The sequence below is a fragment of the Narcine bancroftii genome, chromosome 3 (assembly GCF_036971445.1).
Source record: "Narcine bancroftii isolate sNarBan1 chromosome 3, sNarBan1.hap1, whole genome shotgun sequence".
Lineage (NCBI taxonomy): Eukaryota > Metazoa > Chordata > Chondrichthyes > Torpediniformes > Narcinidae > Narcine > Narcine bancroftii.
In genome coordinates, this window is record NC_091471.1 from 352075364 (window position 1) to 352101160 (window position 25797).

Genomic DNA, 25797 nt, shown 5'->3' on the forward strand with positions numbered 1-25797 from the left:
AGAGGTGCACCAAAGAAAAGGTACAAGGACTGCCTAAAGAAATCTCTTGGTGCCTGCCACATTGACCACCGCCAGTGGGCTGATATCGCCTCAAACCGTGCATCTTGGCGCCTCACAGTTTGGCGGGCAGCAACCTCCTTTGAAGAAGACCGCAGAGCCCACCTCACTGACAAAAGGGAAAGGAGGAAAAACCCAACACCCAACCCCAACCCACCAATTTTCCCCTGCAGCCGCTGCAACCGTGTCTGCCTGTCCCGCATCGGACTTGTCAGCCACAAACGAGCCTGCAGCTGACGTGGACATTTACCCCCTCCATAAATCTTCGTCCGCGAAGCCAAGCCAAAGAAAGAAGATATACAATTACTGGTATATGACACTATCAGAAAGGAAATACTCAAAGTCCTGAATTGTGTGCAATATTTTCAAAATTATTATGAAAAGCACATGAGCTGAAACATTCCAAGACCATTGGCTCGCAGGTTTGAATCTCTGGCTGGGATTCTCTGCTGCTGATATAGTTCCTTTCGGCAAGACATTAAGAAACCCAAAGCCAAGCTATTTTTTATATTTAAATGTTCTACCCTGAACTCGCTGTTCAAAATATAAAACTTGTGGCCTTTGAGGTGTATGAGTTCATGGTTTAGATTTTGAACAAGAAAGTTTTTACACCTCTAATAGTCAGCTGATAGCACATACATCAAAAGGTAGCTGGAGAACTCTTTGTGTGTTATATATTTTTCACTGCCCAACAACATATTTCAGCCAAAATAACTGAAGTTTGCAGCACAGAGTGGCCATTTGACCCAGAAAATCAGCACATGTTCTCTGCTGAGGTAGTAAAGGAAATAACCTTGTTCTTTCCTACATTTGTTTTACACTATTGGATCCATGAGAGTATAGAAAAAGGAAATAATATTTCTCTTTCCCAACAATCCCAACTCCACCCCAACATCATTTACCTTGACACAGAACAAAACAAACCAAAATATATTCCAAAATATCCAGACCCAATTACTGGACTAATGCGGTTGTATCTCATTTCATTAGAATAGTTCAATCACATCCAGGACCATGTCCACCTCTGCTCAAACCATTGCTAGTTTTTGAATCTTGAAGTGGTCTTGGAGAACAGGCAAATAAGTTAACGGCTCAAATATATGAGGCATGACCAGATGCAAGAAAAGTATCAAGGCCACTCATACTTTTGTAAGCCTAGGTCACTGGCTGCCTCTCCACATCCCAGCTCTGAAGCCCACTTTGGTCTCAGCTCAACTAATGGCATATATTTAAAATGCACTCACTGTTGCAATATAAGAAATATCACACAAGGTTCCATAGAGTAAAGTGACTAGGATCACATTGTATGTTTTAGAAACTTTAACTGAGGATAAAAATTGACCAGGATACTGGAGATAAATCTGGTGGCATGGTTAGATTAGTGGTTAGCGCAACGTTGTTACAGCGCCAGTGATCAGGACCAAGGTTCAAATCTTGCACTGTGTGTAAGGAGTTTGTACATTCCTCCCATGTTGGCGTGGGTTTTCCCCAGGGGCTCTGGTTTCCTCCCACCCTTTGAAATGTACAGGGATTGTGGGTCAATAGGTGTAATTGGGCAGCATGGGCTCATGGGCCAAAAGGGGATGTTTCTGTGCTGTATGTCTAAATTTATTATGATTGTCTTTAGAATAGCATTGCAAGATCTTTAAAAAAAGATTTTTAAAACAATCATCAGTGCATCATTCTATCAGTGTTTTTTTTCTCTTCAGTTTTCTGGTCTGGGATTCAAATGTTCAAGCTCCCAATTAGAAGAGGTGTTGGGCACTACCAGTTGCCCCAATAATCACAGAGACAAAGACTGAGGGCAACAATAGGCTTTATTACACACGAGACTGCTGGCCTGGGTCCAAGCTAGGGAAATGAGGGAAGGAAGAGGAGACTCGACCTTTATGGCCTGGGTCACAGGGGAGGAGTCCAGGAGAGGATGTCATCAGGAAGACGGGCCAGCCTGTGCCTGTAGTACATACAACCATATCATTCCATTCACCCCCTCTTTTTAAATAGAGACCACCAGGAACAATCATGAGGAAGGTGGGGGGAGTGGGGAGAGAAGAAAAAAAAATGGAAAAGGTAAACGCTCCCTCTGACTAGAGGTTCAGTCGCACAGGTGACTTCCTCCTTCTGCCGGACCACTGAGGGGCCAGCGAGTCCGTGTGTTGCTCCTCGGTGTAGGAGGCCGTCGCGGGAGAGGCCGGGGCAGGAACTGTTGGGGTCGGGGTGGTGGTGGGGGACTCGAGGGGGAATGTCTCCGATGTATCGCGGGGGGTAGACTCCTGGGGTGAGAAGTCCAGTGGGGAGACAGGCAGCTCGGACTCCAGGATTGTGCTCCTGTGTCATGTGATCAGATCCATAGTCCGGTCGGTGGCAGGCAGGGCCGTTTCGGGGTCTCCGGCCCTCACCAGGTCTCAAATCGGAACAGTGACCTCGTGACCATCAGGGTGCGTCACAAATGGATATTGGGGGATGGTGTGAATGAGGTGCACCGCTTCCTCCAGTGGGTCTATCTTATGGCCCCTGATGTGCTTTCGTAGCAGGATCATCCCTGTGGTTGCCAACCAAGGAGGGATGGATAAACCGTTCGCCGATCTCCTAGGGAAAGCAGAGCTGTTCATGCGGGGAGGTGTTAGTAGCGGTGCACAGCAACAATCAGATGGCGAGGAGTGCATCGGGCAAAATGTCCTGCCAGCGGGACACTGGCATGTTCCTGGACCTGAGAGCCAGGAGCACCGCCTTCCAGACAGTGGCATTCTCCCTTTCCACCTGGCCATTACCCCTGGGGTTATAGCTGGTGGCTATGCCTCTGGCTAGGAAGTGCTGTTGCAGCACTTAGTGAACAAGGACCCGCGGTCGCTATGAATATAGTCAGGGTACCCAAACAGGGTGAAGATGCTGTGCAGTGCCTTGATAACCATCATCGAGGTCATATCCGGGCAGGGAATAGCAAAGGGGAACCTGGAGAATTCGTCCACCACCATCAGGAAGTAGGCATTCGTATTTGAGGTTGGGTGGGGGCCCTTGAAATCGACACTGAGTCAGTCAAAGGGGCGTGTAGCCTAAATGAGGTGTGCCTTTTCTGGCTGGTTGAACTGCGGCTTACATTCCGCGCAGATCTGTCAGCGTCTGGTCATGAACCGGACGTCCTCTTCAGAGTACGGGAGGTTCCGAGTCTCGATGAAGTGGTACAGCCTCATGACTCCAGGGTGGCACAGATTGTCACGTGGGGCCTGGAGACGGTCGAGATGCACGCTGGCGCACGTCCCCCGGGATAAGGCATTTGGGGAATCATTGAGTTTACCTGGCTGATACAAGATATCGTAATTATAGATGGATAACTTGATCCTCCACCTAAGAATCTTGTCATTTTTTACTTTACCCCGCTGTTTCATATTGAACATGAAGGCCGCTGCCCTCTGGTCTGTCAGCAGTGTAAACCTTTCACTGGCCAGGTAATGTCGCCAGTGGCGCACTGCCTCAATGATCGCTTGTGCCTTCTTCTCAATGGAAGAGTGCTGTACTTCGGGACTGTGCAGGGTGCGGGAGAAAAACGCTACTGGCCTGCCTGCCTGGTTAAGTGTGGTGGCCAGTGCGAAGTCGGAGGCATTGCTCTCCACCTGAAAGGGGATGGATTCATCCACAGCATGCATCGTGGCCTTTACGATGTCTCCTCGGATCTGGTAAAATGCAGCCTGGGCTTCCGCCGATAATGGGAAGGTTGTGAAGTTAATCAGGGGGTGGGCTCTATTGGTGTAATTGGGCACCCATTGTGCTTAGTATGAAAACAGCCCCAGGGACCTCTTCAGCACCTTTACGGTGTTTGGGACTGGGAGCTCCATGAGGGGTCACATGCAGTTTGGGTCCAGGGCAATAACACCATGCGCCACGACTCATCTGAGGAGGGCCAGGTGATCTGTATTGAACACGCACTTGTCCTTGTTGTACGTCAAGTTGAGGGACTTGGCTGTACTTAAGAACTTGGCAAATTTAGCGTCGTGATCCTACTGGTCGTGGCCTAGATGGTGACATTGTCGAGATATGGGAACGTTGCCATCAGCTTGTGCTCCTCCACCATCCGATCTATAACCCTCTGAAAAGCAGAGATACCGTTAGTCACACCGAAAGGCACCCACAGGAAGTGGAATAGTTTGCCGTAGATGTAGATTCCCATGTAGATTCGATCGCTCCGGCGGAGGGGGAGTTGATGGTAAGCCGACTTGAGGTCAATGGTCGAAAAAACTCAATATTGCACGACCTTGTTAACCAAGTCGGCTATCCGGGGTAGTGGGTACGCATCTAACTGGGTGAAGCAGTTGATGGTTTGAATATAGTCAATCACCATCTGGGGCTTGCCTGCCCCTCTGACCACGAGGACCTGCACCTCCAGGGGCTGGAGCTAGGGTCTATGATCCCCTCCGCCAAGAGTCGCTGAACCTCAGCCCACGTCCTCAGTGCAATAGCGTCTACTCTTGGTGGCAATCGGTTTACAGTCCGGGGTGAGGTTCGCAAATAATGACAGAGGGGTGAGACTGCAGAACGGTGCTGGAGACTGGGTGCTTGGTTGGGGTCTGAGAGCTGGGGGTTGTAAATGGTAAGTGGCGGTTGGGGGCCCCCGAATGCCATCGTCACACACCTGAACTGACTCTTGAAGTCGAGGCCCAGGAGGATCGGCATGCAGAGCAGGGGCATGATCAGTGATATGAATCATTGTAACATTCCCCCCCCCCCCCCCCAACCATTAGAGATGTTATACAGTACCCCCGGATACGTCTGTTGGTCCTTCGCCACCATCGATGCTGATCCTAATGGGGAGAGTCTGCGGACCACGTCGGGTTAGATAAAGCTTTCAGTACTGCTGTTGTCTAAGAGGCAGTTCGTCTTGTGTCCATTCACCTCGATCTGCATCATGGAGCTCATGATCGGGTGAGGGCTGGCTTAGTTCAGAGTGACAGACACCAGGACAGGTATCTCCTCATCGTTGTCGGTGGGGAGGCCCAACGCCCAAGATGGCAACCTCCATGTTGACCACACTGCCCTCGTCGGGGAATAAGGGGGAAGTGGTGTTGTGGTGGGTGGAAGTGACGCCATCGACGAGGAAGGTTGCGGCGTAGAGGATGGGGGCAGTACCGGCAGACACATACACATTGCGCTGCTCCTGGACAGGGTTCTGGACTACAGACCTTCTGATAATGGCTCTTCTTCCTGCAGCCCAAGCATGTGGCTCCTTTCGCAGGGCAGAGGCATTTCAAGTGCCGAGCCTGCCCTCAGAAGTTGCATCCCAACGATGCTGGGGTCACCGCAGCTGTGGTCATGTCGGTAACCCCCGACGCTGATTCCCAGGACGGAGGGCCTCATGGCAGTATGTACGCGGTAGGCCCACTTCGGCCCATGATTGACTCCGCTTGGTGCTGGGCTGAATCTAAAGTTCTGATCTGACAGATCGCTCTTTTTAGCAGGAGTTTATCCTCCTCGGTATAATCCGACCTCAACCCTGACACACAGGCATCTCGGACCAGTTCTTCCATGCACTGGGTCACCGATATTGTGGTCATGGGGTTCCCCAAGCAGTCTTTTCCCAGTGTGACCAGAGATTAAACATAGAAACATAGAAGATAGGAGCAGGAGTAGGTCATTCGACCCTTCGAGCCTGCTCCGCCATTCAATGAGATCATGGTTGATCTTAAAGTTCAGTACCCCGTCCCCGCCTTCTCTCAGTAACCTTTAATACCCTTATACTGAAGAAATAGATCTAATTCCCTCTTAAATATATTTAATGAACCTGCCTCCACTGCCCTCTGTGGCAATGAATTCTACAGATTCACCACCCTCTGGTATAGAAATTCCTCCTCATCTCGGTCCTAAATGGTTTGCCTATTATCCTCAAACCATGGCCCTGGGTTCTGGATTTTCCCATCATTGGAAACATCCCATCTGCATTCACTCTGTCCAGTCCTGCCAGAATTTTATGTCTCTATGAGATCCCCTCTCAATCTTCTAAACTCCAGGGAGTACAATCCCAATTTGCGCAATCTTTCCTCATAAGTCATTCCTGCCATTCCAGGTATCAGCCTGGTGAATCGCCTCTGCACTCCCTCCATTGCAAGAACATCCTTCCTTCGATAAGGTGACCAAAACTGCACACAATACTCCAGATGTGGTCTCACCAAGGCCCTGTACAGCTGCAGTAAGGTATCCTTGTTCCTATACTCAATCCCTCTTGATATGAAGGCCAACATACCATTTGCCTTTTTAACCGCCTGTTGGACCTGCATCCTCGCCTTCAGAGACTGATGTACAAGTACCCCTAGGTCTCTCTGCACTTCCCCATCTCTTAATCTATTGCCATTCAAATAGTAATCTGCCCTCCGGTTTGTATTACCAAAGTGGATAACCTCACATTTATCCACATTGTAGTGCATTTGCCATGTATCTGCCCAGTCCCTCAATTTATCCAAATCACACTGGAGCTTCCGGACCCCCTTTTCCGTGCACACAACCCCTCCTAGCTTAGTGTCATCTGCAAATTTGGAGATATTACATCCAATCCCCTCATCCAGATCATTAATATAAATTGTGAACAGCTGGGGTCCCAGGACAGATCCCTGTGGTACCCCACTGGTCACCGCCTGCCACTCAGAAAATGAGCCATTTATCCCAACTCTCTGTCTTCTATCTGCCAGCCAGTTCTCAATCCACATCAATACTTTGCCCCCAATCCCATGAGCCTTGATTTTGGAAGCCAGTCGTTTAGGCGGGACCTTATCGAAGGCCTTTTGGAAGTCCAGGTACACCACATCCACTGGCTCTCCCCCATCTATTTTACCTGTCACCATCTCAAAGAATTCCAATAGATTTGTCAAGCACGATTTACCTTTTGTAAATCCATGTTGACTCCGTCCGATCCCTTCTCTGCTAGTCATATGCTCCGCTATTACATCCTTAATAATGGATTCCATCATTTTGCCCATTACTGATGTAAGGCTCACAGGCCGATAATTCCCCCCTTTTTCTCTACCCCCCTTTTTAAATAGTGGGGTAACATTAGCTACCCTCCAATCCATGGGTACGGATCCTGAGTCTATCGAGTTCTGGAAAATAATTCTTAAAGCATCTGCTATCTGAATGGCCACTTCCTTAAGTACCCTAGGGTGTAGATTATCAGGCCCTTGGGATTTATCTGCCTTCAATCCCATCAATTTCCCCAAGACCATGTCCTTAGAGATACTGATTTCTTTCAGTTCCTCCCTTGCATTAGTCTCTGTTTCCCAACATTCTTGGGAGGTTATTTGTATCCTCTCTTGTAAAAACAGAACTAAAGTAAGAATTTAATTGGTCTGTCATTTCCTTATTCCCCATTATATATTCCCCTGATTCCGTCTGCAAAGGACCTACTCTGGATTTCATCAATCTTTTCCTCTTGACATATTTATAAAAGCTTTTGCAGTCGGTTTTTATATTTGCCGCAAGATTGAATGAACTCTTCAGCTGACTCACCAGGTTGCTGTTTTCTGGATACAAGCAGGTAACGGGAGTAAACTTTGTTCACCTTTGGCTTGTATAGTACCCGTAGTTCAGCCATCACCTCAGTGTAGGTCGCACTGATTCAGGTGGCTTGGAAAGCCCCCTGGCCGACTCTTGCCTGTAGGACCTTCAGCCTCTTCTCATCTGAATTGATCACTTCAGCGGCAGCCTTGAGGAAGTTATTGAAGCAGTTCACCCACTGTTCAGAGTTCAGATGCACCCGGGGTTTGGGGATCTACCTCTAGCTGATTGGGGCACAGCAACTTCTCCATTATTGGAGACCTTCAAAAATCGTGTGTAATAAATTGTTGGGCACTACCAGTTGCCCCAATAAACACAGACACAAAGACTGAGGGCAACGATAGGCTTTATTACACACAAGACTGCTGGCCCAGGTCCAAGCTAGGGAAATAAGGGAAGAGGAGAATCGACCATTATGGCCTAGGTCACAGGGGAGGAGTCTCGGAGAGGATGTCATCAGGAGGGCGGGCCAGCCCATGCATGTAGTTATACAACCATATGATTACAAGAGGAAGATGCAATGCTATGGACAATGGTTTGCATGAGTGAAGTAAAAAGATTGCAACGTCATATGTAGCTCATTTCCACATCTTTGCCTCATAAAGTTGTCATACCTTTTTTTGACATTAGCGAGTGGGGAGTGAACCTTCCTGAGTTCCACTGGCAGGAAAGTTGGTTCTCAGATCCTCAGCAGTTACTTAATATTTTACACACCACAGATATTTCCCAATGATCTGTTTCCTATGCACGATGTTTTTCATGAAAACGTAGTATATATATGTTTTTAGCAATATATCAAGTGTCTTTTACAGCCCACATATTTTACAAGTCATATCAGTTTTGTGTAATATAGAAGAAAACATTGAAAGGGCAAGGCAAAATAAATATTTCTGAAGCATTTTGTACTAATTAGATGTATACCCTCAAGACCTGTTCCAATATACAGTATGTTATCATCTAATGTTATTCAATGTTTGTTATTTTGAAGGTAATACCTTATGATTTAGGTGGAAGCAAAACTATTTAATTCAGAGGGAAAAGTTGTGTCGAAATAAGACCAGACATATTGGATGAGCTAAATACATGTGATGCATATAGCATTAATGTTGATTCTAATGTTATAGTAAAAATAGTAAAACTGGGTCATCTTTGCTTTCAGTAACTGTTATCACAGTTTCCTGACCTTTAATAGAATTAAAATCTGACCTATTTATTTCAGACCGAAAGTGCACTCTGGACAGGGAGTCACTATGCCATTTGTATGTTGACCCAGGAAGTGGATTTGTGCATTTACATTTTTAGATTTAGACATACAGCACGGTAACAGGCCCTTTCGGCTCATGAGCTTGTGCAGTCCAATTACACTCGATCAACAAGCCCCAGTGCATTTTGAAGGATGGGAGGACACCGGAGCACCCGGAGAAAACCCACCCAAACATGGGGAGAATGAACAACATGGAATTTGAACCTTTTGTCCCGGTTCCTGGCACTGCAATAGCATTGAACTAACTGCTACGGTAACCGTGCTACCCACTTAAAGAGGCTGTCTAAGTGTTGGGGAAAGGAGGGGTCATGGAAAACAGGCATGATGGTTCCAAATCCTCATGATCATAATTCATCCACAGATTGAGGGTTCTGTGCACTGCAGTTATGTACATAAACCCCTCAAATACTAGAGGGATATCAGCATCCCTTTTTATGTCAAATAAAAATTACAGAGCTTAATTTTTACAAGTAAAAGCTTAATTGTGTGGATGATTACTTTGATTCAGAGTTTTATCATGATGAACACTGAAGAAAATTGGAGCAGGAGTAGGCCACCTGGCCCTTTATAACCATTGCAGCTGATTTGTTCCTGACCATGTCTGTGCCAATTCCACACAGTTCTCCAATTATTCAAAAATGTACCTATCTTCTCTTAAATTACCTCCAGTGGTCTAACCTCTGACCCCCCCCCTCCTCCTTGGACTGAGAATTCCAGATTCACAACCTTCTGCACGAAATTCCTCTGCACCTCAGTTTTAAATGACAATGTAACTATGTCTCTTTTGTTATGGAGTCCAGAGGATCCCAAAAACTAGCAGCAATAGATATGCACTACAACACAGGTTACTTAAACAAAAGTAGTTTTTAATTATAATTGAACAAGAAAACATAATTAAATTCTAACTTATTACTATCAACTTACTTAACCTACTTAACTACTTAATTCCCCCCCTCTAATACTAAGCGCGGGTGTGTGTAATGTATATTTAAGATTAGAAAATTTCTTTGGATCACAGTTCAATCTCACTGGTTGCAGGCAGTTCTTGTGCTGTGCACAGAGGTTAGCATTAACAAAGTACACCAGTCTTTGGTGTTCAACAGGCAAATGGTTACCACTCAGGAGGGTTCTTGCTGGTTTTCAGAGAGAGGTTCCTTTTCCAGGACATCTGCAACTGATTCCTTCTCAATCAGTCTTGCTGACGAAACTTGCCCCCTTCAAGGTTCTCCAGATGATCCTCTTTCTTTCAGGTCACCTTTCAACCGCCAGTCTTCTCCTTTGACCAGACAGCCTTCCAAAGTTTGCCAGCTTTGTCCTTCTGGAAATAACTTCTGTGACTCCCTCTCTGAGAGCAAAACTGCTCTCCTCTGCATGCAAAAATCACATGCTTTCCCAGGCAAGCTGCTGTCAATACTTTGTTGCCTCCTGCAAAAAGCATTCTGCAAAAGTCCTGCAAATATTGCATTTTAAAATCTGTGTGTGCAAGCTGCTCTAACAATTCCTCCCAAACCACCCCTAAATATTCTGTCACACTTTGCTCAAGCCTCTCCCACTCGAGGAACCATCTCAACATCTTTCTTGTGGTGCTTACTTAGATTCTTGTATGTTTCAATAAGGTCAAACTTTGCTCTTCTAAACAGAATACAGGCCTGATTTTTATAGCTATTTGTAAAAGGATGAGATGGATGGAGAGACAGGATTGCCCACGCCGAATGGCAAGGCACCTGAACGAACAATGATGGTATCATTGCAAGTTATCCCTTCTGGAATGCTTCCAGAGAAAATCAGTTAACTGAAAAGTTCAGTTATCCAAACATTTTTTCAGTGGCAACATGATGGTCACAAGTTGAAAAAAATTTTTCACTTGATGTGCTCATGTGGGGCTCTGACATGCTGTTAGCACCAATTTGGTATCAACAGAGCTCGGAACTAGCTGGGAAGACAGACACTGAATGGCTGGATGCCAGCTTAGAAAAGCAGGTTGGAATCTCAAGCCATCAGTGAGCGACTGAAGGAAGTTGATTGGTCAGCCCGTGTATGGGGAGACTGTCCTTGTTTCAGGTAACTCCCTCCTCCCTCTCTTTCCATTTCTTCTTTACCTTCCACTGTACTTGGTTTTCTGCTGTCCCAGCGTCATCAGGGAGAGCAGCCTCCCGGGCAGGAGCAGGAAACACGGACTCCCGGGCAGGATTGGCGATGGCAGTTGGGAGATATCGGGGATCGTTAACGGCAGTGGGGAGGTGTTATGGATTGGTGACAGTTGATACAAGTATTCTGCTAATGCTATTGAGCTACTTAAAGCCATTAATCAGTAATACAAAAAATTCAGTTAATCGAAGAACATACAGACCCAAGTTTTTTGGATAACCAGAAATGTACTGTATATCCTTTATTAAATAAAAGAAGCAAAATTGTACCAGGTGTGGAATCACCAACATTCTGTGCAAATGTAACCATTATTTTTAAACTCTAATTCCTGAGCAAGGGAGGCAAATATGCCTTTTGCCATCTTACTAACCTACAAACCTCTTTTTTGCATTACAAGAACACATGTACGGGACTATGTGTGGCTGCGGGATCACTGGAGGCAAATCATGTGGTATTAAATTAAGTACTATTCTTTTTAATTTTACATGCCCCTTTTTTAAAAAAAAATTCAAATTTTTTTTTACATTTCGCTGGGTCACATAATGAACTCTGAATGAGTGAGCTCAAAGCTTCTGTGTTTCTCCCCATCTTCTTTCTTGGAAGCATGCAAATAAGGATTAATGATGCAATTGTCCATCCTGTTTCTCCCTCCCTTTTCTAAGAATGCCTAGGCTTCATTGCACATTTAGTACAATGTGGGAGACATTCATCCTTGGATTGAAAGCACTAAATGCTGTTTGCAACATCTGTGTATTTTACTTTGTTTCTGAAATTAGCCAATGCAACTGAATTACAACACACAGATGTTATATGTCCATGTTTGATTTTTAAAAATTCTATTTATATATTTTATTTTGACAATCGAAGCAGCAGATAAAAAATATTTTTGAAGTGGGTTAAAGGGTATAAAGAGGACTTACAATAATTTGTAAATACTGCAATACTACAAATGGGATACTGACAAGATTATCATGTTTTTCTTGATATTAGTGGAGGATAAACATTATCCAGAACACCACAGAGTACTCTGATGTTCTCATTCTGAATAATATAAAGAGATCTTTGAGTATACTGATTAGATCTGAACTGCAATGCAGAATTAGTACAGAATTTTGCTTTAAAGTTCCTAGAATGTAACTCAGAAATGAGTGTAACCGACTAAACCACAATTAATATTCTGACATATTTTATGACAATTGACAGAAGCTCATGGTGAATTGCAGAATAGCAAAGGTTTATTTTGTCCTATTTAACCATTGGTAATTCTAATTTTACTTATTTAGATTTATTCTTCGAGGAAAAGGCAACAGTACCTGCCAGGCTGATGGAACTTGGAGTGATCAGCAACAGTCCTGTGAACGTAAGCATTTTGTTTTCATGTGAGTTTAATTGTCTTACTAAAGGCTTTTTAAAAACAGAAAAATTGTTCTCATCTATAACTGAATAAATAAAGAACAAGTTACAGAATGATTTACAGAATAGTTGAAAGTATGTCTTTCTTTGTGGATGACAACAATAGATAAATATTGGTTGTGTAATCTGGGTAGTTTCTTGAATATATTTGGCAATTATTTGCAAAAAGTGGCATGAGATTTAACAGGGAAGAGGAGAGATTTCATGACATGGGGTGGAAGTGGGTCCAGGATGCGGAGGTGTTTTGGATGAAAAGTTCAAAACTCTTGCACATCATTTACAAGCTTGTCTGTCTGATGGAACAGACAATACAACCATGATCCACAACTCCAGATGAGCTTGGGTTAGATGGAAACTGGGAACAGTAGATGGTAGATTCATGATGACAATTATGGATGTTGATTCTTGTTGTAATTGTTTGACAGGTTAAAGGGTGAGAAGATGGGGTGAAGTGGGGTGGGGAGGGAATTTCAATCCTGGGAACGGTGTATGGTTCCAAGATAGCTGAGAGCACAATGGCGGCACAGTTAGCACAACACTGTTTCAGCGTTGGCAATCGGGACCAGGGTTTGAATCCCGGTCTGTCTCTAAGAAGTTTGTACGTTCTCCCTGTGTCCACTTGGGTTTTCTACCACCATTCAAATCGTATTGGGGGCTGTAGGTTAACTGGGTGTAATTGGGTGGCATGGGCTCATGCACCGAAAGGGTCTGTTGTTACCTTGCTGTATGTCTAAATTTTAAAAAAAATCACATTTAAATTTAATGATTTTAGCTGTGTCTCTCAATTCTGCCCAGGATATTTGCTTGATTGGGAGAGGAATTTATTCCATGAGGGGAAAGGGTATATTTGGGGATGGGAGGAATGGATACACAATAACCCCTGCTCTTCTCAGCCTGCGAGAATGACGTGAGAATATTTACCATCTCATGGAATATTTAGCCTCCTCACCTCCTGAAAACCCAGCAGCCAACAGTTAAACTTAGAAAATGGCTTAAGTATTAGGCTGCTCGCCTCATGAAAATACAGTATTTAAAATGCAAACCTGTCTCTTTGGAGTTGACTCTGTTCCATTATTGTTTAAAAAGTGTTTCTCTGAATGCAGCCAATAATCTGACCACAAGCAATCCTCTATTATTGGCTGATGTTTCCTTTTCTGTATCATTGTCACCATCCTTTCCCAGCACTACAACAAGGAAATAAATGATTTTTTTTTCATAAATAACTTGTCCTTTGCAATTCATTTAAAAAATAAAATCTGATAACACTGAATACATCATGGGGAGAACATCATTAGATCAAATCAGGAGACTAGAGGGGCCAAGATGGCCTATTTCCATACTGTAATTGTTATATGGTTATAATGAGAACAGAGTTATTATCAAATTTCAGATTTATTTTCAGAATACATACATGACATCACATACAGCCCTGAGATTCTTTGTCCTGCAGGTGAAGCAGAATCACCACTTATTGGTAACGCAAAAAAAATCTGTACACAACATACACATGTAAATATAATAAGCAATACATAGACATCTTTTTTTTTTAAAAGATCAATAAAGTGCAAAAGTAAGAGTCCTGATATGAGTTCCTGATTGAGTTTATTGTTGTCGAGGAACAGCAGCTGTTCCTGAACCTGTGGTGCGAGTCTCGTGGCACCTATACCTCTTTCCTGATGACAGCAACGAGAACAGAATGTGTGTGCTGGGTGGTGTGGATCCTTGATGACTGCCGCTGCTTTCCATCGGCAGCATTCCCTATTGATGTTCTTGAAGATGAGGAGAGTTTTGCCTGTGCTGTCTTGGGCTGCGACCACATAATATTTGGAGGACTTTACGGTCAGAGGTATTGGTTTCCTCATAGCAAACCAGTCAGCAAACTTTCAATACATCTGTAGAAATTTGCCAGGATTTCTGATATTGTACCAAACCTCTGCAAAATCCTGATATCTGATGTACATTGACTCCCCTGATGTACAGATCAGAACGTGCAATTTATTGGTGACAGCGAGTTGAGTGCATTTGGGGCAAAAGTGTGGTGTTGCTCCCTCATTATTTCCTGCCATATGGAACAAGATAGAAGTAAATGCAAAAGAAAGAGCCAACCAATGTTCCATCTTACAATAAACCAGAAACTTCTGGAAGGCTTGGCTGACAAAATTAATGATAGAAATTAGTGAGCAGGGAACTTATAAAACCATAAATCTCTTGGTCCAAATAGATGACATACATAAAATCATAATTTAGCAAGATTCAAGAGTGGAATAGATTGGGAAAATGACCTCCTGAAACACTCCTGCTTTCACCCCATTTCCATCAACCCCCATTAACATAAAAAAAATTGCAGTCAACATTAGCAGAATAACAGGACAAGTTGAAGTGTCCAAGCTTTAAACTTGCAAACAAAATCCTCTGAAGAAAAAGAATATTTAGATTGGTTGTAAAAATTAACTGTAGGATGTTTGATACAATTGGTAGCTGGGTAATTCCGACATAAACCTGATTAGTGCAACCTTAGATCAGTTTTGAATGACAGGGTGCATATATTACATCATTAATACAAATGTTTAACTTTCTTTTGTATCTTCCACAGCTGTATCGTGTTTACCCCCAACTGCTCCAATAAATGGGAAACTCAAATTACAACCCACTGGCCGATTTGATGGCATTTCTGTCTTTGGCGACGTGGTCACGTACGAGTGCAATCAAGGCCTGGCTTTGATTGGAAATGAAACAGGCTTCTGTTTAGCAAATGGAAAATGGTCAAATGCACCTCAATGCAAAGGCAAGTAGGCCTGATGCCTGAATATAATGGCAGAGGTTTCTATTCTTTCCATCTGAATTTTAAAAGAAATTTAAAATATAACTCATCCAGAATGGAATGCAAATGACCAGAGGTTTGTATTATGAGAAAGTAATATTGCTGAAGATTCCTGAACAATGTCAGAATTATTTTTCCCAACATTTTATTGCAAAATAACAAATATTACAAACTGATCACAACTGGGAGCAGAAAACTGGCAACATTTAGCAATCATCAGGGTCCATAATATTTTAAATAAAAAATAGCTGGTGTATATTTACAACAAAGCTTCAGATGAAAGATATATTAACATGCATTGCCATTTTGTAATTTAACATGCCCCAGGACCAAAATAGCATTGTGTAATAAGTGAAAAACAGTCAAATTTAATCCTGGCAGATTGACATTATATTTTACCATATTTTCTGTATTATATTAATAACAATACCCTCTTTCAATGACAGAAACCACCCCTCTCTATTTTGGTTTTGAAGGGGTTTAAATAAAAACCATTAGCAAAAATATTTAAGGAAGGGATCAGGACTGTTTAATATTTTAAATTTTGAAATGTAGACATCAGCATGGTAACAGGCCCTTTTGGTCCATGAGCTCATGCTGCCCAATTACACCCAATTGACCTATAACCCCGGTACATTTTTTTGAAAGGTGGAAGGAAACCAGTGCCCCCATGGAAAATCCATGTAGACATGGAAAGAACATATAAACTCCTTCTCGCAGCACAGGATTCGAACCATGGTCCAAATCGCTGGTGCTGCATCAGTGTTGCACTAAGCACAATGCCCCTAATATTTTCCAAGTTTTATAAAGAATCCTCTCACCTTTCTTTGACAGGCAAATGATGGAATCTTGTTCCCTCTATAATGTTTGGGATAAAGACATTTTTTTCATTTATTTACCCTTGTGCTCCACAGTTTTATATTTATAATCAAACAATTAAAGTTTACATTGCAGATTTTATTCAAGGTTATGTGTAGTGTCATGGATTATAACATATTTTATATTGTATATAGATATGTTTTTGAAGGAGATAGATTGTAGGGGTAGTGAAGGTCACAAACAAACACAAACATTTCACAAACCAGATCTCATTTAAAACGCAAGACCTCTGGGCCCAGTGCCTTTATAAAGACAATAAAAACTGCTTTGCTGAAGTTTTCAAAAGGAGGTGCAAATAGAAGAACACGAGCTCAAGAGATTTCACAAGTAGGTATTAATTGAACATGCCGTGGAGTAAAGGATTATTGTTTTGAAAGCAACAGATGAACGGGCTCCAAAGATTGGGTCTAGTTCTGCAATCTGTCTGGTTGCAGTTTGCTGTTCTAAGAAGGTCATGTGGTTTTCCAAGCAGAGAAAGAGACCAAACAGGCTTTCTCTAAGAGAGAGAGAGAGAGAGAACTGGTTTCTGCAGTCATGGCAAGTTGGCAGCTTGTTGAAACCCCATTTTGAAGGCGGGTTGTGAGTTCTAAGTTTAGCCTGTTGAAAACCCTTGTGGTCCATACAAGACCAAATGGCTGGCTAGAGTGTTTCACCTAAAATAAAGGAAACAAATGGAACTCTGTGGTGACCTGCAGAAGAAGAGGTTATCATTTGGAAAACCCTGATGGGGCAAGTTTCTTCAGTAAGACATTGAAGTAGCTGATTGGAGGGAATCAATTTGTGTGTGTCCAACGAGCAACAAATCTCTCTCTGAAACCAACAAGAACCTTCCCAAGCAGTAACTAATTACTTTTAAGTACCAGAGCTTGGTAAAAATTCATAAATGTTAAATTCTGTGCACAGTATAAAAATTGCCAGATACTTGGAGGAGTGGGAAGTGAGATTGGACTGTAAATCAAAGAACTTTTCTGAACTTAGCAACAAATATATTGTTTTGGATGATGTTGGGGAAGATGGCCAGTCTGAGATTGGATCAAGGGAGCCAGCGGTGCAGAATGGAAGGAAGAGGGACAAAGTGGTCACTGGGGACTCCATCATCAGGGGAACAGACAGAAGGTTCTGTGCACCCGACAAATATTTCCGCATGGTTATGTTGCCTTCCAGAAGCCAGAGTGTGGGATATCTCGGACAGGGTTCATGGTATTCTGAGAGGAATGTGTGAGCAGCCGACGTCCTGGTATACGTGGGAACCAATGACATTGACAAATTAAGAGAGGAGATCCTGAAGAGGGAGTACCGTGAGTTAGGACAGAAATTAAAAAGCAGGACCTCCAAGGTCATAATCTCATGGTTGCTACCTGTGCTGCATGCGGGAAGGGGCAAAAATGAAAAAAATCAGGAAGTTAAATGTATGGCTGGAGGATTGGTGCAGGGTGCAAGGTTTCGGGTTCATGGATCATTGGGATCTCTTCTGGGGAAGATATGACCTCTACAGGAAGGATGGGTTGCACTTAAATCCAAAGGGGGAAAATATACTTGCAACAAGGTTTAATAATGCTGTCAGTTATGTTTTAAACTGAATTGGCAGGGGGAGGGGAACCAGATTGAGAGCAAAATGTATAGGAAGGGGAACATAGGGGTAGTTCCGATAGTCTGTGAAATCTCAAAGCCAGACGGAGCAAAGAGGGATAGGAGAGTTTCAGAGAGGGTGTCAGGTAGTAAATTGGAGAGAGCAGGGTGGTACAGTTTCGAGGTATTGTATATGAATGCATGGAGTATAAAGAATAAAATGGATGAGCTTGAGACGCAAATGGACATTGGAGAATATGATGTTATTGGAGTAATGGAGACATGGCTGCAGGAGGGACAGGATTGGGAAATTAATGTTTCAGGATATATGTCCTATCGAAAAGACAAAAAGTTAGGTAGAGGAGGTGGAGTGGCTCTGTTGGTAAAGAATGAAATTCAGGCGATGGAAAGACATTGAATCAGGTGGAGTAGAGTCTGTTTGGATAGAGTTGAGAAATTGCAAAAGCAAAAGAACCACAATGGGGGTTATATACAGACCTCCAAACAGTGGGCTCTGATGTGGGAATCAGTATAAATAAAGAATTGAAAATGGCATGTCAGAGCAGTAATGATACAGTAGTTATGGGTGACTTCAACTTGCAAGTGGACTGGGAAAATCAAGTAGGTGTGGGAAAGCTAGAGAATGAGTTTATTGAATGTCTTCGAGATACATTCTTGGAGCAGCTTGTGACGGAACCTACCAGGGGGAAGTTGATTCTGGACTTGATACTGTGCAACGACATGGAGTTAATAAGGGACCTTGAGGTAGGGGTGCCATTAGGTAATGGTGACCATAATATGATTACTTTTAATCTGCAAATGAAAAGGGAGAAGAGAAGGAAGGCAGAAACATTAGTGCTACAGCTAAATAAGGGTGACTATACAGCTATGAGAGAGGAGCTAGCCAAAATAAAATGGAAGAACTGGGCAACTGGGCTAAGCTGGGAGGACAACTAGGCAAAAATGGCAGATATTTCTAGACATTTTTCACAGGATTCAGAATATATTCATCCCAAAGAGGAGGAAAAGCTCTATGAAGAGCAAATGGCAGTCGTGGTTGACAAAGGATATCAAGAGCAGTATCAGGTCCAAAAGAAATAAGTATAAGATGGCAAAGCAGAGTGGGAGGTTAGTGGATAGGGAAGCCTTTAAAAAACAACAGAGAGAAACTAAGAAAGTCATTCAGGAGGGGAAAATTGCAATTTGCAGTACGAGGGCAAATTGGCAAGTAATATAAAATAAGATAGCAAAAGCTTCTTCAGATATGTTAAAAGGAAATTATCAATGACATGGAGATGGCTGAGGAATTTAACAATTACTTTGCATTTGTTTTCACCAAGGAGGATATAGGTTATGATCAGAAATAGGGGTAAGGGTCAAGCAGTATCTAGGGACTTGGTGAAATTATCGAAGGAAACAGAGAATTTAATGGATATTCAGATCCAGAAGCAGGTGGTTGTGGACAAATTGTTAGAACTGAGGCATGATAAGTCCCCTGGGCCTGATGGGCTGCATCCCAGGGTGCTTAGAGAGGTTGCTCTGGAAATTGTGGAAGGACAAGTTGACATTTTTCAAAGTTCTTTAGATTCCGGTGAAGTGCCTGCAGACTGGAGAGTGGCTTTTTAAGAAGGGAGGGAGAGAGAATACAGGAAATTATAGACCGGTCAGCCTGACGTCGGTGGTGGGGAAGATATTGGAATCCATCATTAAAGGAGAAATAGCAGAACACTTAGGAAGGAATAATAGGATAGGAGCGAGTCAGCATGGGTTCCTTAAAGGAAAATCTTGCTTGACTAATCTCCTGGAATTTTTCGAGGACGTAACAAGGAGGGTGGACTCGGGAGAGCCAGTGGATGAGGTGTACTTGGACTTTCAGAAAGCCTTCGATAAAGTCCCACACAGGAGGCTAATTTGCAAAATCAAGGAGCATGTTAACAGGGGTAGGATGCTGTCATGGATAGATAATTGGTTGAGAAAATGGAAACAAAGGGTTGGGATAAACGGGTTATTTTCTGGATGGCAGGATATGATGAGTGGGGTCCTGCAGGGGTTGGTATTGGGCCCTCAGTTGTTTATCATTTATGAAAATGATTTGGATGAGGAGATAAATAACTATATATGCAAATTCGCAGATGACACTAAACTGGGTGGTAGTGTAAAGAGTGAGGAGGATGTCAGGAAATTGCAAGGGACTTGGACAGTTTAGGGGAGTGGGCAGAAAGATAGCAGATGAAGTTAAATGTGAGTAAATGCGAGTTTGTCCATTTTGGAGGCAGAAACAAGAGAGCAGAATATTATTTAAATGGAGTTAAGCTAGGGAGTGGGGTAATGCAAAGGGATCTGGGCGTACTCGTTCACCAGTCATTGAAAATTAGCATGCAGGTTCAGCAAGCGGTGAAAAAGGCAAACGGTATGTCGGCTTTCATAAAGAGGGGATTGGAGTACAGAAGTAGAGAAGGCCTCCTGCAGTTGTACAGGGCCCTGGTGAGACCTCACCTGGATTATTGCATCCAATTCTGGTCCCCATATTTAAGAAAGGACATACTTGCTATAGAGGGAGTGCAGCGTAGATTTACAAGGTTAGTTCCTGGGATGGCAGGATTGTCATACACAGATAGGCTAGAAAGACTTGGATTATATGCGATGGAGTTTGAAGGATGAGGGGAGACATGATTGAGGTATTTAGGATTATCAAAGGGCTTGACAGGGTGAAATCAGAGCACATGTTCCCATTGATGGGTGAGACTAGGACTATAGTTTAAGAATACAGGGAAGGCCATTTAATACAGAAATGAGGAGAATTTTTTTTACCCAGAGAGTTGTGGGTATGTAGAATGCATTGCCACAGAGGGTAGTGGGGGCAGATTCGTTGGATAGATTTAAGAGAGAGTTGGATAAGGCTCTTGTGGGCAGGGGAGTTAAGGGTTATGGGCTGGGATTAGTTATTGAAAGGGAAAGATCAGCCATGATCCGATAAGTGGCGGTACTGGCTTGAAGGGCCAATTGGCCTACTCCAGCACCTATTGTCTATATACACATTCCACACTGCTGAAGATCCAGCTGCGCTGGGTGGGTCATGTCTCCAGAATGGAGTTCCATCGCCTTCCCAAGATCGTGTTATATGGCGAGCTCTCCACTGGCCACCGTGACAGTGGTGCACCAAAGAAGAGGTACAAGGACTGCCTAAAGAAATCTCTTGGTGCCTGCCACATTGACTACCACCAGTGGGCTGATATCGCCTCAAACCGTGCATCTTGGCGCCTCACAGTTCGGCGGGCAGCAACCTCCTTTGAAGAAGACCGCAGAGCCAACCTCACTGACAAAAGACAAAGGAGGAAAAACCCAACACCCAACCCCAACCAACCAATTTTCCCCTGCAACCGCTGCAACCGTATCTGCCTGTCCTGCATCGGACTTGTCAGCCACAAACGAGCCTGCAGCTGACGTGGACATTTACCCCCTCCATAAATCTTCGTCCGCGAAGCCAAGCCAAAGAGACACATGCACTTAGTAATTAGAAGAGGGTCAAGTTAGGTTAGTTAAGTTAACCATAATAAGTTAAAGTTTGATCCTGTTTTTATGTTTAAAGTAAATAAAAAATGTCTTTTGTTTAAGTAACCATTTAGCTTGGTGAATTTCTATTGCTGTTGGGTTTTGGGCTCCTCTGACCCCTTAACAGTATACATTTTGTTTTGACCATGTGGAAATTACAGCACTTATTATTCATAGACCCCTCATTTCAGGGCACCATAATATTTGGGACATTTGGCTTCACTGTGTTTTGTGAGTACTCGGGTATGTTTAATTGCTTTATTGGTACAGGTATAAGAGAGCTTTTGATCACCTTTGGAATCTGTAGTTGCCATTTTTCAACATGAGGACCAGAGTTGTGCCAATGAAAGTTAAAGAAGCCATTATGAGGCTGAAAAACAAGAATAAAACAGTAAGAGACCTCACCCAAACCTTACAATTACCAAAATCAAATGTTTGGAACATCATTAGGAAGAAAGAACATACTGGCGAGCTCAGTCATCGCAAAGGGACTGATAGGCTGAGAAAGACCTCCACTGCTAATAACAGAAGAAATCTAATCATAATGAAGAAAAAATCCCCAAATGCATGTCCAACAGATAAGAAACATTCTTCAGGAGGCAGGTTTGGATGTGTCAATGACTACCGTCTGCAGAAGACTTCATGAAAAGAAATACAGATGCTACATTGCAAGATGCAAACCATCCCAAAGGTGGTGTGCTTTGGATCTTTGGCAGTTCCTTTATGCCTCCATACTTTGCTCTTGCCATCACTCTGATAGAGGTTAATCTTGGTCTCATCTGTCCACAAGCTCTTTTTCCAGAATTCTGCAGGCTCTTTTAAATACTTATTGGGAACCTATAATCTGGCCATCCTTTCTGTGGCTAACTAGTGGTTTGCATCATACAGAGTAGCCTCTGCATTTCTGTTCATGAATTCCATCTAATTGACCCTCTGATTTGATGGCTTATGCACTTTAACAGAGGGGCATCAAGTGTATGAGGGTCTCAATAAGATTAACAGTGACTAATTGTAAAGCCATGCTATAACCCAATTTCAATGTTGAGAGGAAGAGAGATTGTTTTAAAAACACAATTTAAAAAAAATCACACATTTTAAAATGGTGAAATATTGATGTTTTTTAAGACCTAGGTATCCTTGTACATAATCACTGAAGTCTAACATGCAGGTAATTAGGGAGGATGGGTCACGTCTCCAGAATGGAGGACCATCGCCTTCCCAAGATCGTATTATATGGCGAGCTCTCCACTGGCCACCGTGACAGAGGTGCACCAAAGAAAAGGTACAAGGACTGCCTAAAGAAATCTCTTGGTGCCTGCCACATTGACCACCGCCAGTGGGCTGATAACGCCTCAAACCGTGCATCTTGGCGCCTCACAGTTTGGCGGGCAGCAGCCTCCTTTGAAGAAGACCGCAGAGCCCACCTCACTGACAAAAGGCAAAGGAGGAAAAACCCAACACCCAACCCCAACCAACCAATTTTCCCTTGCAACCGCTGCAATCGTGTCTGCCTGTCCCGCATCGGACTGGTCAGCCACAAACGAGCCTGCAGCTGACGTGGACTTTTTTACCCCCTCCATAAATCTTCGTCCGCGAAGCCAAGCCAAAGAAAGAAGAGACAATTTATTAGTCTACATTGCAAGATGATTTGAGTGGTTAAGTAAGGATATGTTATGACAGTTATATTGGGTCATTAAAAAACACATGCTTTCAATCGAGGGTGTATAGTCAACTTTCACTAAATTGGATCCTGAAGTAGCATGTCTGTCAAATGAAGTAAAATGACTAATTTAATCCTTGATTCTCCAGAGTTTATGAGATGCAATGTACCAAATTCTCAGAGAGCTCAAAGGGGCAGATGAAGCATAGGATACTTTCCCTGTCTGAGTCCAGAAACAGGGTTCACAGTCTCAAAATAAAGGCTAGACAATTTTGGATTAAAATGAGGGGAAATTTTCTTACTTGATAGGGGGGTAAATCTTTAGAATTCTTTACTATAGAATGCTTTGGAAGCTTAGCTACTGAATACATTCAAAACAGAGTTTGACTGATTTCTAGATATTAGAGGAATCAGGGGATATGGATACAGAAGGAAAATGGAGTTGATTTAAAAGATCACCAGGATCTTGCTGAATGGTGAAGCAGGTTTGAGATGGCTGTATGGATTTTTCTTACACCTATAGGATACTAGCCATTCAATTTTTAATTAATTTATTTACATCGCAGTCCAGCAAATGTTGATAACTAGTTTAATGGGGATGCATGGTTAGTGTAGCAGTTAGCGCAAGCTGTTACAGAGCCAGCGATCAGGACTGCGGTTCAAATCCTGCCCTGTCCGTAAGGAGTTTGAATGATCTCCTTGTCTCTATGTGGGTTTTGTCTGGGGGCTCCGGTTTCCTCTCACTGTTCAAGACATACCGGGGGTTGTAGGTCAATTGGGTGTAATTGGGTGGCACAGGCTCAAGGGCTGAAAGGGTCTATTATCGTGCTGTATGTCTAAATTTAAAATTTAATGAGGGATTAAAAAGGTGTGGCATCACAGAGTAAGGTGAATGGGATTATGGCATTGGTTTGACACCATAACATTTTGAGAAATTTCCTACCTGTTGCATGTACCAGGCATCTCTGGCTGGCTGCAGTACCACAGGGCATGACCAAGCAATTGTGTCATCTACAAAAAAAGAAAATATGACCTCAGCTCCTGTACAATGGGTAACACTTATAATATCGTAGAGTACAAAAAATTCAAGGCTCCATCTTATAAACTATTTTTTGCTTTATAGAAGTAAAATGCCCACGTCCACCAAAAATACCAAATGGATTTACGGACTTTCACTTAAAAATCATATATAATTTTGGAGACACTGTTGAATATGGCTGCATTGCTAATTACATCTTGGATGGAGCAAGGCAAATAACGTGTCAGAAGACAGCACATTGGACTGATTTACCCTCATGTCGAGGTGAGATAAACTTAATTAGGATTATTAATTGTCAATAATGTATATACTGTATATAATTTTTAATTTCTTATGGGATTGAAGTGACAGAGCAATCTTGATTTTATAAGAAAAATTGTGCCTAACCAACATATCTTAAGTTTTGCAATTATAACAAGATGTTTATTGTCAAACACATATGCATCAAAATTCTTACTTGCTGCATCCAAACAGATACTTGAAAAAATTACAATGATTGAGAAGGCATCAGGATATTAAAGCTTGCTAGCTTAATGTCTGCCTGTGGAGAGCTGTAGATAGGCATAATTACATAGATGTCTTCTCAGTTATAGAGTCATAAAACCTGGTTCAAACTCGATCAGACCATGGACCATCAGAATGCAATCAAAGCCTGAGAACATCACTTTTATCAGCACCCAAACGAACCAGGACAATAAAAATCTCAAATATTCCATGCATCCATTTGAGGATGGAGCACCAAATGCTGATCAAGAACAAAGGACATACACATAAACACAAAACTAATTATCCTGGTCTGAAAGGGACAAGTATGGCAAGACCCAATCCAAACTAGTCAGAATGTACATGCAATTCAACCCAAATGTAACACACTCATAATGTTGGAACTGATCAGGCTTCGTAGATTTGCCAGCATCAATAATACAAAAGAATTTATTAATTCAAATTGCTTCCACTATGAATAATGTGACTGACAAATTTACAACTATTCTAATATTTGCAATTATAAACATTGGGTGGCACAATTTGGCATAGCAGTTTGTGCAATGCCTTGCCAGCGCTTGGGACTGGATCTGGGTTTGAATATAAGGAGTTTGTATGTTCTCCCCGTATCTGTGTGGGTTTTCTCCAGGAGCTCCAGTTTCCTCCCACCTTTCAAAAATGAACCAGGATGCAGGAGTGGAATTTGGGCAGCATGGACTCCTAGGGCTGAATTGGTCTGTTACAACCTGAGCTTGTAATATCCTTCATGGAACCAACCATTGGAAGAGCAGAAATTTCTTTATACTTCAGTATTAGGAAGGACAATGCCATTGATTTTCACTCCATCACAAATCCCACTTCCGAACCATTGATTCCAACTCTTTCCTTGGCAATTTTACGAGGCTAATCAAATGGTTCACAATCTTGCAGTGATGAACTACTGAACATTTATTTATTTTTTTGGGATCTGGACATCAATGGCAACTTTTTCAGTGAATGGCTTGCTGGACTATTTCAGAAGGCATTTAAGTTTTTTTACCAGATTGATGGGCTTGGAGCCATATGATAATGGTCAGACTGATTAAGGATAGCAGATTTTCTCCCCGAGTGATACATTTTTTTCACAATCCAGTAGTTATGCAGTTATTATGACTGTGACTCATGCATTTTTTTAAATTCCACAAGAAAGCAATAACTCATGGTGTATAAATTTTTCACCAACAGCCAACCTCAGTTTAACTCAGTGGTTCTCAACCTTTTTCTTTCCACTCACATACCACTTTAAGTATTCCCTATGCCATCAGTGCTCTGTGATTAGTAAGGGATTGCTTAAGGTGGTATGTGAGTGGGAAGGGAAGGTTGAGCATCGCTGCTCT

General features: G+C 42.8%; 1 protein-coding gene across 2 annotated transcripts in view; it reads left to right on the forward strand.

Moving 5' to 3' along the window:
* Nucleotides 1-25797, forward strand: part of LOC138759424 (beta-2-glycoprotein 1-like) — a 57561-nt gene that overhangs the window by 26180 nt on the left and 5584 nt on the right. For both annotated transcript variants that reach the window (XM_069929795.1, XM_069929796.1), the window contains 3 exons: nt 12289-12365; nt 15012-15203; nt 24023-24202. In XM_069929795.1, coding sequence (XP_069785896.1) covers nt 12289-12365; nt 15012-15203; nt 24023-24202 — 449 coding nt within the window. The remainder of the gene's footprint in view (nt 1-12288; nt 12366-15011; nt 15204-24022; nt 24203-25797) is intronic.